At 42.8% G+C, this 18618-nt stretch overlaps 1 protein-coding gene across 1 annotated transcript in view; it reads left to right on the forward strand.

Annotated features, from left to right (window-relative positions):
* The window catches only part of stim2b (stromal interaction molecule 2b), a 44695-nt gene extending 28496 nt beyond the window's left edge, over positions 1–16199 (forward strand). The window contains exons 3-12 of the mRNA XM_071908109.2: positions 2543–2654; positions 3869–3980; positions 6013–6128; positions 6462–6639; positions 7102–7279; positions 8389–8550; positions 10187–10287; positions 11188–11426; positions 12091–12334; positions 13103–16199. Of these exons, the coding sequence (XP_071764210.1) occupies positions 2543–2654; positions 3869–3980; positions 6013–6128; positions 6462–6639; positions 7102–7279; positions 8389–8550; positions 10187–10287; positions 11188–11426; positions 12091–12334; positions 13103–13739 (2079 nt within the window). The 3' untranslated portion in view covers positions 13740–16199. The remainder of the gene's footprint in view (positions 1–2542; positions 2655–3868; positions 3981–6012; positions 6129–6461; positions 6640–7101; positions 7280–8388; positions 8551–10186; positions 10288–11187; positions 11427–12090; positions 12335–13102) is intronic.
* Positions 16200–18618: the final 2419 nt, after the last annotated feature.

Raw genomic sequence — 18618 nt, forward strand, 5'->3', positions numbered from 1 at the left:
CATTATGATGTAAAAAAAATTATACAATCTCAGACCATTAACATCAGTTCTCCAGTAGGACGGCCCACATTTCAGCCAAAACCCTGAATACCCCTTTTGCTTTTCAGCAGGCCGCCTGTGAAATTTCAATAGGCTACACAACATGGCCGCAATTATCACAGCTATCATGCTATCTAAACTCTAAACCACAGAAGCCACATGGCACCGACACAAAGACCTATCTTTATGTTACCAACTCACCACTTATTTTATTTTATACGCCTCTGTAAAGCTTTACAAAGCCCTCTCTGACCGTTATGCAAAGCTGCTGTGCCAGTCCGCCCTCGAGTAGAAGTCTCATGATGAAGAAAGCGTGGAGGCAACAAATTACTTAACTCTCATTATTGTAAAAGTGTTGCAATAATTGTAAACAAGTACACTTTTAGTATTTTTTGAAGTCAGTCATTTTACTTTTACTCTAGTATTATACTTAGATACTTTGTAGATCACATCGATTACCACATCTATAAGCATTATAATCCAATTGTCAGTCTGCATTAAACCTGCACCAGGTTTATCAAACAAACTAATTTATCCATGATAGTAGCTTAGTTAACATTAGCTAAAAAGCCTTCCATCCAGCTAATGTGTTATTGGTTTGCCTCGTTGCTGTCTAGCTAGTTTGCGACTTTATAAGCCAGTTGGACGGCTAGTAGCAAAAGAGACATCAATGTAGTAATGTTATTAGTGAATAGTGAAGATGGACACTTTCATGTTTTTAAATCAAAAATCAAATCATTTATTAAAATTAAGGGTGCAGGTTTCATTTCAACTCTGGACCAAACACTGGACAGCAAGTCACACTGACATCCTATGGGCACAGCGGTAACCTAAACCCTCTCCTTTTATTGATGGGTACATGTCCCCGTTTCCCCCCGAATCTACACCTATGTTTAGAATGCTCAACGCGGTCTATTAAAACATGCAATTTCAACAGGGCATTTATAGAAAGTCAATAAATCAAAGTTGATAACACAGTTGCGGGTGGAGACATTCATGCTCCTCCATAGCAAAGTGCATAACCTGCATCAACCTGCGTTTTGCGTGGGCTACTACACACTCGCTATGATCTTTGCACACAGCAGCTTTTTAGGATGATTGAGGGAAAAGAATTGGGTTGATGAGAGAGGGGAAGTGAATGGGTAAATAAATGGGTTAGGGAAAGATGCAGTTGAAGTTAGGGAAGCAATAAATAAGTAATAAATCTTCCCCTCCTCCTTGAACTGTTTGGATCCACAGGTCTGAAAACACTGAGCATGTTGCTGAAGAGGGTCTATACAGAAACCAGAACTAACACATCCCTAAATTTGTGTGTTGATTCATGCTTTGTTATGCGCTGTATTTTGTATGGGTTTTTTTTCAATTTAAAGAACCTACTATGCTGCTTGAACTCGAACTTGAACTGTTGATCTGTGTCCTCTCGTCCTTTTTGCATTGCATGGGAAAGAAACAATAACAATGTCTGTTTTTTCTTGAGGTAACTGAGCATCTATTACTCTTGAGTACTTTAAATGAATTGCTCTTTACTTTTACTTTAGTAGATTATTATACCTGTAATCTTGCTTGTACTTAAGTAACATTTCCACAAAGTAACAGTCCTTCTATTTGAGCTTGATTTTTTTTTTTTGGTCCTCTTTCCACTCCTACAAATCAAACACTTGTTGGCATGTTTGGAGTAGTCTGCTGGAAAGCCGGAAAGTTCAGATTTCATTTAATTTATAGTTGCTTGCTCTTTGCGCATAGCTGCTAGCTGCTTTTATGCATATTTGATTATGCAGATAAACAGCCGAGGCAATCGCCCAACAAAATTACCCACTGCAAGCACAGATATCCTGCTATAATTTCGAGTTGCAGTGCTTGCTTTCAGAATGGCATTGAATACTGTATTGCAATAATACCACATGATAATTATTTTTTCAAAGGCAGGTAGGATGTACTAATTCGACGGGGTTATGGTGTGTACAGTCTGTGCCAAGGCCACACACATAAACAGTGTTCCAAAAGTAGCACTTTGAAAGGTTTGGTATTCAGCCATTACCCGTTTCCTTGGAAATGCTGGTGGCATACTAGCAATTCATTGGCTGGTTTGATTGCTATGGCTTTCTCTGCTGGAGCAGTTAGTTCTAAGTTACCAAAGGAGGACATCCGGAAACTGAAAACACGCACACACACACACACACACACGCAGGTGGAAGCGGTGCCTCCTCCATGGGTCTCTTTCTCCCTCTTTTCAAAGTCCCTAAAAGGAAGAAAGGAGAGGGAAGAGAAAGAGTATGTGTGTGTGATCCAAAGCAAGACTTTTAGGCAAAAGCCAACTCTCTGCAGCCCTTTCTGTCAAAACCACACACACACACACACACACAGCCTTCTATAATTCCCCCAGAGTGCTGAATGAAACCTGGTTAAAAGGCTCATTCAGAATGTAGTGAGCTAACCCCAAATATGTCTGAAGTGATGTCTGAAAAGTCTGGAAACTTCAATTCAATGTCTCTTCCTCTCCTAGTTTATCATAGAGGACATGAAGCAGCAGCAAACCAACAAACACAGCAACCTGCACCGCGAAGACCAGCACATCACCGTGGAGGAGCTGTGGAAGGGCTGGAAGACCTCCGAAGGTATGGAGGGAGAAGTCAACTGACTCTGCACCGATGTCAACAACACAAATTCCTATACATTTACTGTACCGTATAAAGTGATTCTAACTAAAGAAAAAAGGAGGAATGGAGAGAGGGAAAGAGGAAGAGGGATGGGGTGGCTAGAGCAAGAGAAGGAAGAATGACAAGGGAGGAGAGGAAAAAAATCCATTTGAAAAAAATGTTAAAAAAAAACAGCGAGATGCCTTGCATTTCTTGGTCCATTTTGTTGTTTGATGATGTATTTTTCTTATTCCCACAGGTAATTACAGTAGCTAAATGTAGACAGTGGTTACGTCACATTGAGATATTTCCAGCAACTACAATGGAGTTTAATAGCAGAACATTTTAACTATCTAAAACATCAACAGTAACTTTGATCAGGTTTAGGTGTCAGTCCCTCAGAATCAAAAAGCAAGGGCTTCTTTCTAGACTTTCTAGACATTTTACACTGACATCCAACAATCATGCAGGGAGAAATACATTATAGAAGCAGCAGAGATACCAATTTCTCTGCCTACAGTAACCTCAATAGACCAGAATGCAGTGCAGCCACAAGCCATGTTGCATTTGGAGTAAGGGGTGCAACTCTCACTTTTTCTCGACTGGAGAAATTCACTCTCTTGCTATTACTATGCTATCAATATCACAAGCACAATTGCTCTCTTCACCTACATGAACTGAATGCAACAAGTTCAGGCCCGGATGTTGTCAAAAGGCATTGTGGGAAATGTAGGAAGTCACTAACTGATGTAGAAGTAGTCGAGGCAGGTCGAGGGGAAAGTAGGTTCACCAAAAAAATAAATTACAATTACACTTCATCACAAAAATAACTTGGAGTGGTGACGTATAACAGTGACGGTGGGTGGATTTTTCCTTTAATGGCCCTCAGGTCTCATTACTACACAACACTTGTGATGATGCATGAACACTCAAGGGCCAAAGGAATTATGTTTATGTCTCCCGCCTAGCCATTGTTGTTTTAATCCCTTGCACTCCTTATTATTGGCTGGTTGTCCTCTAATGCTGGCTATACAAAAAAATATGCTTATTCTACTGTTAGACTTGTTGTGAGTTGCTCTGGATAAGAGCATCAGTTAAATGCTTGAAATGTAATGTAATGACCCCCCCCCCCCCTCTCTCTCTCTCTCTCCCTCTCTCACCCTCAACTCTCCCTCCCCCCCTCCACCCATCAGTCCACAACTGGACCATGGACGATGCGGTGCAGTGGCTGAAAGAGTCGGTGGAGCTGCCGCAATATGAGAAAAACTTCCGGGACTTCCGGGTCACAGGGAACACCCTACCTCGGTTAGCACCTCCCTATTCTTATTATCAGCATTATTTAAAAGGAATAAGTAGAAGAATGAAAGATGACTCATAATGCATAATAATTGCACTGCACTTTTCTGGTAAACGGTTACAAGTGTTTTCCTCTAATTAGGATATTCCACTGATTTCTTCTTGCTTTGCCAGGGGTGACTTATGAAATGGGTTTATGAACGATAACATTGTTATGGTCCTCGCTATAACACCCAAAGGCCCCTTTTGTTTTCATTATACTGGTTAATGCTGCCCACTGCTGGTCATAAAAGGCAACACAGGGGAAAAAGGATGGAAATTACTACCAATATGGGGGAAAAACACACATACACACACACTCTCGTACACATACACACACACACCGTCCACTCCCTTAGTCTTAGTCTCTATATGGTTGTCACAGAAAAGGTTACAATCTTGTTGCAGATTTCCACACTATAACCTCCTGTTGAGGATATGCTTAGAATTTCTTTCACGGCCAAATCAGTTGAGTTTTGTGGTTTGATTTTCCATGAATGTTTTCAACTTTAAAGTTTACCTGCAGAGTGGTTTGTCAGGTCTTGATGGTTGTGTTTTTTAACAGCATATAAATAGATATTCAGCACTACTCTAAGCTCCGACCCACAGCACCTTGAAGATGAAATCGTTAACGAAGTAAAGTGAGTGGGTGACGTGCAGAAGAAGCTCGGAGATGGGTGGGACAGTTGGGGAATGTGACTCACTGCTAACTTGCACGTATGGCATGACTAGATGGAGAGATGTCAGTGGGGGAGTGGGGGGGCGGGGGGGGGAGAGGGGTGGGCCGGTGAGGGGTGTCGCGTTACGCCCACTCTGCCGACGGGCACTGACTCATGTGATGTCACGGCGCGGGGGGTTCGGTTTCCACAGGCTGCCATGTTGTCTGATCCGCTTAAGATGGTGGTGGTATGCAGACGCCTGCGTGGGAAGAAAAAGCCAGGAGGGGACGGTGGTGTCACAAAGTTCAAATTAGGGATAGCAGCACACATGCCCAGTGAGAATTATCTGGCATCGGAGTAATCTTCTTCATACTTAGTGGCCAAAATAGGCAGCTGAGTGTGCATCGTACCCCGTAGTGGCCTCCTGTGACGATATAAACGCCTGTTTGTGTAAGCATGCACAGCAAATATGTCTCTATCATGCAGAGGCTGGTATTGACAGACAGACACACCCATGTGTGCGTACACACACACAGACAATGGTGTTCCTGGCCTTCCTGTACTGATACGTGGTTTTGAAGGCTGATACCAACATTTTTAGACGTCATAGATGGCCAATATCTTTAAATTTGACCATTGAAGTATTACCTCAGAGTTTTATTCTTGTCAGAGTGGAAAAGCCTCTGAAACAGCATTTAAACCATCATGGGACACTAAGATAAGATAAGATATCACTTTATTAATCCCCTTGGGGAAATTCGGGTGCCACAGCAGCAACTGGCAGCACAGTACCAGGGAAAAATAAGTACAGAAGATAATAAAGAGAAGAGGTAATAAGATAAAAAATAAAGGTAATGTACATAATATAAAAATATACTATACTAAAACTCTCCACTGAAACCCAGACTGATGAAATTATTTTAGGTGGACTAGCAGCTCCTTAAGGCATCATGACCTACCACATCTTTTCAATGGCAGGGGAAACTCTGGGACGCTTTAGGCCTTTAAATGATGAATTAATTTACCAAAAAACCCATTAACACGAACACTAATCCGTACCATTGAATAACAAACCCTAACCTAACCCTAATTACTCTAACCTTAACCCCAACCCATAAAATAAGCCTTTTCTCTTATAAGAACCAGCAAAATGCCCTCATAGGCACAAATTTTCAAACCAACTCAAGCCTAGACACACACACACACACACGCACACACACAAATATAACGGCCATTGGATGCAGAAACATTCCAAATCTGACTGTGTAGCAAGTTACATTTTTTCATGTGCATTAAACATTCCTAGTATTCACTGTTGATTTTTATTTTTGTCCACATTTCAGAATAGCGGCCAATGAACCGTCGTTTATGTCAATGCAGTTGAAGATTTTAGACCAGCGGCATAAACAAAAACTCAACCTAAAGGCACTAGACGCAGTGCTTTTTGGCCCTCCTCTACGTAAGTATTTACAATTCACTTCAACACCAAAAAAAGTATAACTTCTGTACTCTAATCAAAGACCATCACTATTCATTAAAGGGAAATACCAATGAACATCAGCTTTGACATAAATTATGCCCATGCTCTGTAGAGTTTTCTGCCAAAAACAGAAGAAGCATTAAATCTCCGGCAGAAAATAATATCCAGCTCCAGTGTTAGTTCAGTTTCTCATTTGTCTATAAACAGGGGAATATTTCTGAAATGAAATGTTTATTCACGAAAGCCACCTGTCTTCTCCCACTCTGCTGTCCCCCCCCCTCCCCTCCCCTGCCTCCCTCCCTCCCTCCGCAGGTCCGCAGCATAACTGGATGAAAGACTTCATCCTGATGGTTTCCATAGTGATCGGAGTTGGGGGCTGCTGGTTTGCCTACGTGCAGAACAAGTCCAGCAAGGTGCACATCTCCCAGATGATGAAGGATCTGGAGAGCCTGCAAAACGCTGAACAGAGCCTCATGGATCTGCAGAGCCGGTGAGAGATGGAGGGAGATGCACGGGATTTATGCAGAGCTTAAGCTTTAGGGAAGAAAAACTGTGAAAGTGGGCTACACCCTATATCCCACTGAAGGGATATAGTGTGTAAAATCATTCGTGCTGAAACACTTTCTGCATGTTTTTGTTGACGTATTGATAGATATGCCAGTCCTCCCTGATTTAGCAGGGGTTCCTAGGTTCCTGACATATTAAAACTAGGGAAGCTGTGTACTGCTACAAATTTAATGTACAAATATACAGTATATAGATATAAAATGAGTTGGGGAAATTAATTTAACTGTATATAGTTGTTAAATCTCAGTTTGCCTCACCAAAACCTTGCCTCACCATGTGTATAGATTGTTTGAACCACTGTTTTACTATTCATCGAGCATTTTTCTAAACTTACATCTCACACATTATTTTCTGAACTGTTCCCACCCAACCTCTCGTCTCCCAGGCTGGAAAAGGCCCAGGAGGAGAACCGGACGGTGGCGGTGGAGAAGCAGAACCTGGAGCAGAAGATGAGGGACGAGATCTTCGGGGCCAAAAAGGAGGCTCACCGGCTTCGCGAGCTGCGGCAGGGGGCTGAATGTGAGCTCAGCCGGCTCAAATACGCAGAGGAGGAACTGGTGCAGGTAGGAGTTACCAGTAGAGGGCAGTGCTGACCTGCTTTCTGCCCCGGACACAGACTCCTCATTCCCTACAGGAAAATGCAAATGCAGGACAAAGGCAGCGGGGTGGGATGTTGATTAGGGGGAGAGTCCGTCAGCTGGAGAGTCCAGGTTCAAGTTCAAGCCCCCATGTCAGCAAGCATCTGCCCTGCTCAGGTGCTTTTAAGCAAGACACTGAATCCCTACCAGCTCCAATGGCACTGCTCTGTAATTGAACCTGACCTTTGACCTCCCTGTGGAGACTAGAAAGTAAAAAGAAAAATTCCTTTTGGGGATCAATGCAGTATCGCAAGAAAGCGGACAAAGCGGTCAAAAGTTTGGACACACACATTTTTCTTTATTTTTACTATTTTCCACATTTTAGAATAACAGTAAAGACATCAAAACTGTGAAATAACACAAATAGGATTATGCAGTGACCAAAAAAAACCTGTTAACTGTTGATTTTTATGGTCTGCGTAAGTTCTGTTTCCATGGAGACATTAGGAATATTCTGTCAGTGTATACAGGGATATTTATGATCAGGATATGAAGATGCATGTAAACATCTTCTCCTAAAGTTGACCTTAATGAGGATAGGAGATAGTATCTGGAATATTATGTGCATATAAACACATTCATTGCTGTTGTTGAATCACCGAGAGATGAAATGATTAATTGGACATTTTTGTTTTACATCAGATTTTCTTTTCTTGCACAAAATATCTCATTTGCACACCCACAAGATTGCCACCATTTCCCTTCACATAAAACATACAGTGCCGATATATCTACGAGTCCCTCTTGGTAATGAGGTTTCCACTCTGAGAGAAGTTCTATAAAAATGTCAGAGTGTGTGCCAGGGTTTCGGCTCGGTACATTTCTAAACGACTAATTCAGAATGTGAACAGCGACTGCGATTCATTTGCTGTTGATAGAGCGTTCACTCTCAGTTATTTGTCAATAAATCGGATAGGTCAGGCGTCTTATGGGAAATGTTTTTCAGTGTATTAACGTTGAAGAGAATCTGCCGCCTGTGTTGGCTGAATTGGCCGCGAATGGAGCCGAACCCTGACAGGTGCGTCTCCGTGCAGGTGCGCATGGCTCTGAAGCGAGCGGAGAAGGAGATGCAGTCGGACTGGTCGGTGCCCGAGGCGCTCCAGATGTGGCTCCAGCTCACCCACGAGGTGGAGGTGCAGTACTACAACATCAAGAAGCAGAGCGCCGAGCTCCAGCTGTGCGTCGCCAAGGACGAGGTAACTTCCTTTGGGGTAGGAGTTTAAGCACGAAGCGTCGACGCTCTTACCCAGAGCCACTTGCAGTGAATGAGCCGGTCGGGCTGACAGTGTCTTGGACAGGAGACGGGCTGTTGTGGGGATTGAACCTGTGAGCTTTTGGTTGCAGGATGGTCTCAGCACCCACTAGGCCACCCTGCAAGCACTTGGCGTGTGATTTGTTTTGTTTTTTTTCGCAGTTAACAAACTCTTTTTTACTGGAATCACATCAGTTGCAAGTGTTGAGAAGGTGTTTAATATATAGATTTGTGCCAGCAGAGATTGTATTTGAATTGCATTTATTTGAATTTGTCATGCTCATATTGAACTGCCGAGAGATTTCTTATTGAATTTAACTTTAAAGTACAGCTGCCTCCTCAAAGGCTGCCAACAGCCATTAACCACTACTGAGCTTTAGACTACAGTCAATTGTAGCTTGATTCATCAAGTTGATATGATGTTCAATAACATAAAACAAATGACATGATTTACAAGTCTTGCTTATGGTTGGTTAAGTGAAAAGTGGGGCGGACCCACCGGGCAGCCTTTGAGGAGGCAGCAGCTCCTCCAGTTTACACTCAGGGAACAAAACTCCCTTGGGCCCAGATCTCAGGAAGCTGAATCTGTATTGAGAAAACTAAAAAATGTGAATTTGGAAAACTGAATTTAAAATTGTTCAAAGTTAATTTCAATAATAATCACATTAAATTTGGCATTCAATTGCATTGCAGTCAATTTCAACAAATGCCTAACAAGTTGAATTTCTGATATTTTTGAATTCAACAGTTTAATATCAGCATTAAAATGTATAAATACAGTTCCACAATTTCTGCTGGCGCTAATCTCTTTCCATAATTAAGTGCAGAACTTCAGCCGAATTGAGTTCTCATCCAAACTTACACAGGAAGACAATTAATGCTTCCATTTTTCTAATTTGCTTCTCTTAATGATGTGGCCAAATTATGTTTTAATTGCATTGCTTGGTTTTTGCATTTGCTACTTGCAGCTGGAAGGAGTCCTCATTTCCAAACTCGATTAACTCCGAGCACAGGCTGAAGCATGAAATGTTCTCCTCAAAGTACAAATTCACATCAAACCTTCAAGACAACATGGATTGTTTGACTGATTAATGAGTTGACATCAGCCTCATTGCCATTTTCTCTCAGTGAAGAGAGTCCATTACAACCTGCACTCAAACCTGCCTCACCCTGCCTTAAAGAGCTGCTAGCAAACCTAAAAGAATTTCATTAGTTTGGGTTTCAGTGGAGAGTTTTAGTGTCCCATGGTCTAAATGCTGTTTCAGAAGCTTTTCCACCCTGACATGAATATAATAAAGGAAACACTAAATCCTTGTTTTTGTAGTTTTTTGGCAAGAAAATGGTCAAGTTTAAATATACAAAATATTGGCACAAAATATCGTCTATTGGCAGCTTCAGTCCAAAAATAACAGCATCACTACAGGCCTTCAAAAACCCATAACACCCATATCAGTCTAACCCTAATCAACTTACTTCCAAAAAAACTGAGGAATATTCTGACAGAAGTGATGGAAATTATTAATGTGTTCCGATTCCAGGAAAAGCATTTTAAAATGTTTTTGTGTGTTTGTGCATCTTAGGCAGAGAAAATAAAAAAGAAGAGGAGTTCTGTGTTTGGAACGCTTCACGTAGCCCACAGCTCATCGCTGGATGAGGTGGACCACAAGATACTAGAAGCAAAGTAAGAAAACCTTATTGCACACACACACACACACAGATCATTAGTGTGATGCGACATCGACTAGAACCCGATAGTGAAAATCTGTAGTCCACAACATTGTAACGAACTGTCCTTGAACAGTGTATTTCGTCAGCTAAATCCATTGATCTTTACCTATTGATTTGCATTAATGTGAAGTCCGTCACATTACTTGTTGAGTACTGAAAACTTTAAGAAAGGTCCTTGTGTCATATTGAATATCAATTCCTATTACGGTTATCAATATGATGGTATTGAAATCCACAGTCAATATAACTGCAGCAGCTGTAGTCTTGTTTGCAGTGTGCATTGTTTAAGGTCTGGCTTAGCCCATCTATAGACTGTATAACAGTATCAGTATAGTAGAGTATAGTAGAGTTGACTGCATTTCTTCCAGTTCTGCCTCAGTGTTGATATCCATTCTTTTTAATCTTGGCATCCCTTGCATCATCCCCCCAGAATTTTATTAAATTATCCTGTATTTAACCAGCCAGTCCCACTGAGATCAAGAATCCCTTTTTTCAAGGAAGACCTTGCCAAGACAGCAGCATTTCATGACAAGCATAAACATGCAACAAAGTTCAAAAGCAAAATACTATCAAAGCCACATGAAAGAGCGAACAAAGAAAAGGTTTCTACATGAGCACTTCAATAGAGAGTAATCCAATATCAGACCAGCAGGCTCATGGCCCAAACCTATATAAATATTGACTAATCAACGCAAATACGACTCCTTACTGAGTCTGAATCGGAATCAAAAACAAGATCACCTTAAGTGCAATAATTATACAGGCATGTTTGGCTCGGTGACACTGGTGCAGGGACATATCAACAGAGTAAATTTCACCACCTTCTTCCCCCTGTCCCACGTGTATTTTCCAGGAAAGCCCTGTCTGAGGTGACGGCGTGCCTGAGGGAGCGCCTCCACCGCTGGCAGCAGATCGAGAAGCTGTGCGGCTTCCCGGTGGTCCACAACTCGGGGCTGCCGAGCCTGACGGCCAGCCTCTACTCCGACCACAGCTGGGTGGTCATGCCGCGGGTGTCGGTGCCTCCCTACCCCATCGCCGGAGGAGTGGATGACCTGGACGAGGACACGCCTCCCATCATTCCCCAGTTCACAAGTGAGTCGGATTGGAGTGAAACCAGATGTCCCTATGTCTGTGGGTGTGGACACACATGCATGTACACTACCAGTCAAAAGTTTGGACACGCATTTTTCTTTATTTTTACTATTTTCCACATTTTAGAATGATAGTAAAGACATCAAAACTGTGAAATAACACAAGTGGAATTATGCAGTGACCAAAACAGAGTTCAAAACTATCTTACATTTTAGATTCTTTAAAGTAGCCGCCCTTTGCCTTGATGGAAAGGCAGACTTTGGAAAGAAATTCATACATAGGCATCAACCTCACTATTTATATTTGTCTAAGAAACAAATTTTAAGCATTTAAGCATAAGTCTTTAGATCAAAATGGCTTTAAGAGAATGAAAAACATGGTACATTCAATCAGGTGCGTCCACACTTTTGACTGGTAGTGTAGTTATTGGGCAAAAAGGCAAAATATATATATTTGGTTGGGTGTTTGTGTGGGTTCACCTCTCATGTCCTGCTTTTTTCTTGTGATTCTGGATTCTGGATTCTCTCTGGTGCCATAGATAGATAAATACATGATAAGCATGTATGAGAAAACCGTTCGAATGTTTGGAAAGTGTCCTCATGGTGTGTACGATTCTCTCTGGTGCCCCGTCATCACACCCCCCTCCTCCTCGTCCGTTCCCCAGCGTCTACCCTGATCCGCCCCTCGCTGACGCGCAGCAGCAGCCTGTGTCGTTCCCGCCGGAGCCTGCTGAGCTCTCCGCAGTCCTCGCTGATGTCCCCGGACCCCGACCTGCTGTCCATGGCCAGCTCGCCCCTCTCCTATCACCCCGAGGCCGACGAGGAGCATATCTTCTTCAGCTCGGATAGGAGGGGGTACGTAGCAGTGGCCCGAACACCGTGGAATGGTTTTACCGATTGGACTCTCAGGTGTTTAATTCTAGACATTATCTCTAATGCGTCTTCAGCTTGGGTTTAAATGGTGAAATCTGGTACGGTATGACCTCCAGCATGTGTTGGGAGGATTCATGAGTGCATATACTGAAAGCCATAAAGAATATGCCATTTATGCCGCATGAAAAATCAATAAGAAAGTGGCTGTACTGGTGTCCATAGTAATTAAGATCCCGCCTCTGGAGCCTCATGTAGCAGAATCTTATCTCCTGTGTCTCCCCTGCTTTTCCCCATTTGCCTTCCTAATGTGTCAGTAAAGACAAAACGCCAAGGGGATTCAATTACCTACATTCCTTTAGAAACAAAGTGGCCATATTCATGTAAAATATGTGAAGGAAAGTGGCCAGTAACCTTTTTGTATAGGTAGTGCGCTACCATTTTAAATGTATTTTTAGAGATGTTATCATCTGCCGAGACAATTTGTATCTAAAATTAATCCATTTTTATCACAAAACGGTTTAATTTTCCCAATTTAAATGTGTAATTTTGATGACTTAGAAGACATTTCAGTACAGTAGATTTCATTGTTCTTAGTGTCATGAGGCTCATTCAGCATTAGGACCACCAGTAGCTACATTATGTTTCAAACTCAAACTAGTTCTGACGAAAGATAATCACAGCACTCATGGATATAGGTCCTTCCTTTGTTTTTTCTGGGAAGTGGTGAAACTGTGTGGGAGTGGATCTGGCTTGACTGCCGGTCTGTTCTGTGGTGACAGTTGTGTGTCTGGTCTCCTCTCTCAGGGAAATCACTCAGGAGAGCTGCTCCGACACAGACTCTCTCAACTCCTCCGTGGGGCGCAAGACGCTGCACAGCCCCTGCACGCCGGGCGCGGAGACCCCCTACCGCAAGATCTCCCGCGAGGAGCTACTGCTGCTCAGCCAGTGCCAGGAGCTCCCCGCCTCCCCCCCCGCCACCTCCTCCACCACCCCCACCAGCAGCAGCAGCCTCAGGGACTCCACCCCCCCTCCTCTGCCTCCCACCCCGGCCACCACCCCCTCCGGCCCGCCCTCCACCTCCCCGTCTCCCGCCCTGGAGCACCGCCCGTTCGCGCACAAGGGCTCGCCCGACCTCACCCGCATCATACCCGAGTCCCACAGTATACCCTTCTCCCAGGGGCACGGCACCACTCCGACGGGCAAGGGCATGTACAACGGCATCTTAGAGAAGTCCTACAGCTTCGGCCAGCTGCCGGCGAGCATGCTGCCCGGCGTGGGCGTGGGCCGCTACCCGTCCCTTACCTCCCTGGACTCGGAGGGCCGGAGTGTGGGAAAGGAGTACAAGCTCCAGAGCGCCTCCTCCCAGGACTCCAGCGACAACGGGGAGAAAATCAAGCGCTCCTCCTCTAAAATCAAGAGCCTGTTCAAGAAGAAAAAATAAAACTCGCAGAGGGAAAGAGTGAGAGAGAGAGAGAGGGATAAAATATAAAGAGAAAGTCGTTTTAGCCCTAATACTAAAAAATGGACGTCATCGTAAAAGCTAAAACATTTTCTTTTTCGTTTTCTCTCTCATTTTCTTCTATTTTTTTTTGTTTTTTTGTCAAAGATGGAATGTAGCTCAGTCTGGGTGCCTCGAACCCCCCAGATTGGTAGCCTTATTTTTCAATAATGCCTTTTTATTTAGTTCACTCATAGCCTCACAGGGAAACCTTCAAAGGTCAAGGAAAAGTCAATGAAAGGTCAAAGGGTCAAGGGTCATGCCAGTTGTCATCCAGACGACCAACGCACATGACCTGCTCACTGTCTTCTCTTAATCTTTTTTGAGTTTGAACCAAAAAGCCACTATGTGTAGAGGTCTAAAGGTGCAATCCATAAGTGAAGTTTAAACACACATTGTGACTGTAAAAATAATAAATCGTCATGTGTAGTGTTTCGCTGTTGTACAGTACAAGATGTAAAACACCTGTTAAGCAGCTGCTCCTGCTGTAAGTATTGAAAACACACTTTCAGTACTGATAGCAGCACATAAAGAATGCCAGGAAAAAATAGGATAAGATTTCTGAATTATGTTCTACGACAGTTTCCTTCTAAAAACGTGTCCCAGACATTTTCTCCCCCCCTCCCCCCTCAAATTATGGATTGCATCTTGTCAAGTGTTTCAGTCATGGGCTTTTTTATGCTTTAAGTGAGCTCCAGTTTACGGAAGCTCCTGAGCTCGTGTACACGACTAATTTCCTTTGAAAAATCCTGCTAAAGTTTGTTGCACTACTGCTTTCCTGGTTTTTGGGAAAGGGCCGCTGCTTGCGGAGTACATATTGAATAAAGATATAGAGATGAGAGGAATGTATGGGCAGAGGCAGTGGAGATGCAGCACATAATGTCAGAGCCAAAATTATTTGACGTGTCTTCAATGCGACTGTCTATGGATTTCTCAATATATATATATATATATATATATACATATATATATACTTTGTTTTTACATTATTATGTTCTTATAGATGTTTTTAAATAGATTTTTATTGGTGGGGGTTCATAAGGAGTGATTTTTACTGAAGAAAGTTCAACGAATATGCAGATTTAACCCACACCAATTCAATGACCTGTCTGTGTCATTTTCCCTGTAATCTGCCCGTCAGTTCTTTACTTTACTAAACCCCGATGTGATCCACATATCTAACCGTCCTTTACTACTTGATTAACTGCATCCTCTAGCCACACCTGTATACCTTCCTCTTTATTTGTTTTTAGTATCCCTTTCTAAGATCTTGTATCCATATCAGACCTTGGTCAAATTCTGTGTGCAAATAATTCTTTTTGCGGTCTTTTTGAGCACCATGTGCGTGGCGTTGGCCACATAAGACGATACAAGAGTACCAGAAAGGCTAGATGATCACAGGAAAATTAGTGTAGTACACTTTCTGTGACTGACAGCTTACCGTACGTTAGAGCTAAACAATTGATCGGAAAAAAAAATCGAAATCGCAATACGAACTTCTGCAGTTTCCAAATCACAGAGGCTGCAATGAATTGCTTAAGAGAGAGAGAAGAGCGTCCAGAATGGATTTCTGAAGCATGGACTTCTTTGGTCCATGAATCAAGTACAATATTGGTGAAAACCTTTCATCATAAACCCTGCACACATCTTTTTTTTTTTTTTAAACAATTTTAAAGTTGTAGAAAATGTATGATGTGATGATATGAATCTCAGTTTAAATCGCTATTGCAATATTCTGTCAAATAATTGCTATTAGATTTTTTTGTCAGTATCGTTCAGCCCTACTGTACGCTATCTGAACTGTCCTGATGTGGTAACCGCCACCAGTAAGCAGGTTAAAAACAAACACTAAGAATTACTTGTAGAAGCGGTTTGGCCCAGGTCTGATGGATACCGGTCCCACGCCCTCACACTAAGCTCTAAGCCAGTTCATGCAATACGGCCCGCCGCAGCTCGACGTTAACCTGTTCCTCACCTCTGGGCCTAGACCGAGCGCTCTGTTTTCAAGAGCTCTTGCTTCACACTGTGATTACTATCCTCTTCCCTTCATCCTGGACTCGCTGTCACTCTGTTGCATCATCACCGTCCCGCCGCGACGGGTCCGACACGGGACGACGCGACGGCCGTTTCAGTAAGGACGCGATGGGACGTCAGGGTGACGTCCGGGTGACGGCGCGAGGCTTCGGCCGCGTCTTGGTTGTGTTTCTTTTTTTGAAGGCCATGTACAGTACAGCACACAGCGAAGCAAAAAGAAGACAGAACTGCAAGACGAGAAGAAAATCTGAATGTTTACGAGACGTTAGGGATTTTTTTGAGAACATTTGGTGTGTGAATATTTGTATACTGTAGAAGAATTAATAAAAAAACGGAGGCATAACGCAGTTGTTTCAGAGTCGTGTGTCTGCACAACACTCCATGTGAAGCAGGTGGTGATGGGGCGATACGCTGGTGATCCGATACGCGATATATGGTTCACGATTTGATACAACCATGATACGATGTAATAAATAAAAGCTCAACGACAACGAAGTCTGACTGTGCAGAATTAGGTTTATTTCTGCGCCACAAATCTTTCTAGCGATGTCATTGGCTAGCTAGAATGTAAACAACAATTTAAAAATGTCATTGCAAAGTCCAAATAATATAATTCCGATGGAGAGCTTGTAAAAATTGTGATGAGCAAGCGTCTCATTTGTGATTACTACAGCAGAATAAACAATAATATCGCGATTCATTTTTACGCCCTACGATACGTATTTTCACATTTTTTGTATTGCGATACACTGAATTTCGATATATCGCAGCAGGTTATACCAGCCAGTGTTTTCTATATATTTTAAAAGTTAATTTCAGAAATCATTACATGAGGCTCATCATTCAGTATTTAAATTGAAGTGTATCCACTCTGTATAATAGTTATTGTTTGATCAGCTCAGGGCTTAAAGGATAACACTGTAATTTGTGTAATTTGTGTGTCATTTTACTTTTTTCCTATCGCCATCATTGCCGTTAAAGTCTAAACCCACCAATTTGCCACAGTCAGAAGCTGCTCCTGTCTGTTCTGCAGGTTTGCCTAAACCTCCAGTAAGTCATCGGCTCCCATTGTTTTCAAAAACCCATTAAAAACAGCTCAAAGTGACATGCTGCTGTATTGCAGTTTTTCCTAACATGACTTAATCACACAGCTAATTATCAAGTTTAATGTGGACTGTTTTCACTTTTTCCATTACTGCACACTGATACTTACTTCTGATGGCAGAAAAGAGGCAAAACGAAACTTAAAGAGCAAATCAACACTAAATCACACGAGGCAGAAAGTCATTGCACTGTTCTTTATGGGTTGAAACTTTAAAGCACGTTGCACTTCTGGCCACATCCCAATCACACTCGCACAATCACTGATGTCAAAGCAGGTATTTTGCATCAGCTGTCCAAGGCGAAACAGCTGACTGTGCTTCTGTCTGGCAAACACATGGGTGGGTTTAGATTTTTTTATGGGCATTAATGGCGATAGGAAAACATTAAAATGACACCGGTGTTATTCTTTAAGTTCCCTACTCCCCTTTAAAAATAATTCTGCACTATCAAACTTTTTTTTAAGAGTGCCACTTTTTGCAAATGGTGGATATACATTCATCCATCCTATCCCGTAAAGTGTTAGAAAGTCCCGGCTCTGACCCATTTGCTGCGCAGCCGAACTCGCAGCCCCGCTGATGAGAGGTTTCCCACGGGCCGCGGGAAGCAGTCATGACCCCCTATTTGGAGCCCGACATTCTCCTCACAGCAGAGCGGAGAACTGTGGGGAAAAATATCATTTTGACACCCCATTTGTCTTGAGACTAAGGGAAACCGTGATACACAGGGAAAAAAAAAAAAAAGCATGCATGATCGCTTTATCAATATAAAGTGAATGTGATGAAACTTGTGTTGATGGTTCATCAATTCGGCGCACGGGGAGAGGAGCGGGGACGTCTGCCGGTGATGAATGTGTTGTTTGGGCACAATTGTACACAACAACAAATCCCAGCCTTCCACACCGGCCTTACCTCATTGGCTCGCGCCTTGTAGATGCAATTACTGCAGCGGCCACATGGTGTCAGCAGCGTATCAGAGGAATCCATCCATATCAGCCACTCCCTGCTACACCGTGTTAATGCATGTGCTGCTGAAGGGAGGAAGCAAACCTACACCCTGCAGTAAAGCACGCAATTACACTATGACTGGCTTCACACGCCAGAATCACACCCACATTATCAGGCCAGTACAGTGAGTGCGGAGGAGTTTGTCTTGGTGGTGCAGGTGCAGAGGCATAATGAAGTCCACAGCTGAAGGGATTCATATTGATCCATCAGCCAGTCTGATCGTCCTTACCTTGTGCTGCTGGTTTCATATCTTATTGCTCAGGACTCAACCTGTTTCTAGGACTTGAGCCAAAACATCATCTTGTCTCCCCACTCAGTCTTTGGCACATGAGTCATGTCATTAGTGTGTAATTACCAAATCATCTCCTTTATCCAAATCACAGACATCCAAACTGGCTGGTTAGTCAAGCAGGTGTACCAAAATATACAATAATGCAGAAATATGCTCCCTGATTTTGTTGGAATTTACATGTCAGTATAAGCCTTTAAATTGCAATTTGCACTGAAAATGTGCACGCTGCTAATTTTGTATATGGGAAATATGAATCGCCTTGATGTTTTGTGCTTTTCGCTCGTCCAAGCATTTCACTTTCCACCTCTATCGACTCCCTGCAACAAACACTGCGGTCTAATTCTAGAGCAATACTTTTAACAACTCGCATCCGGCAGCTCCCCTGTCC

The sequence above is a fragment of the Centroberyx gerrardi genome, chromosome 23 (assembly GCF_048128805.1).
Source record: "Centroberyx gerrardi isolate f3 chromosome 23, fCenGer3.hap1.cur.20231027, whole genome shotgun sequence".
NCBI lineage: Eukaryota > Metazoa > Chordata > Actinopteri > Beryciformes > Berycidae > Centroberyx > Centroberyx gerrardi.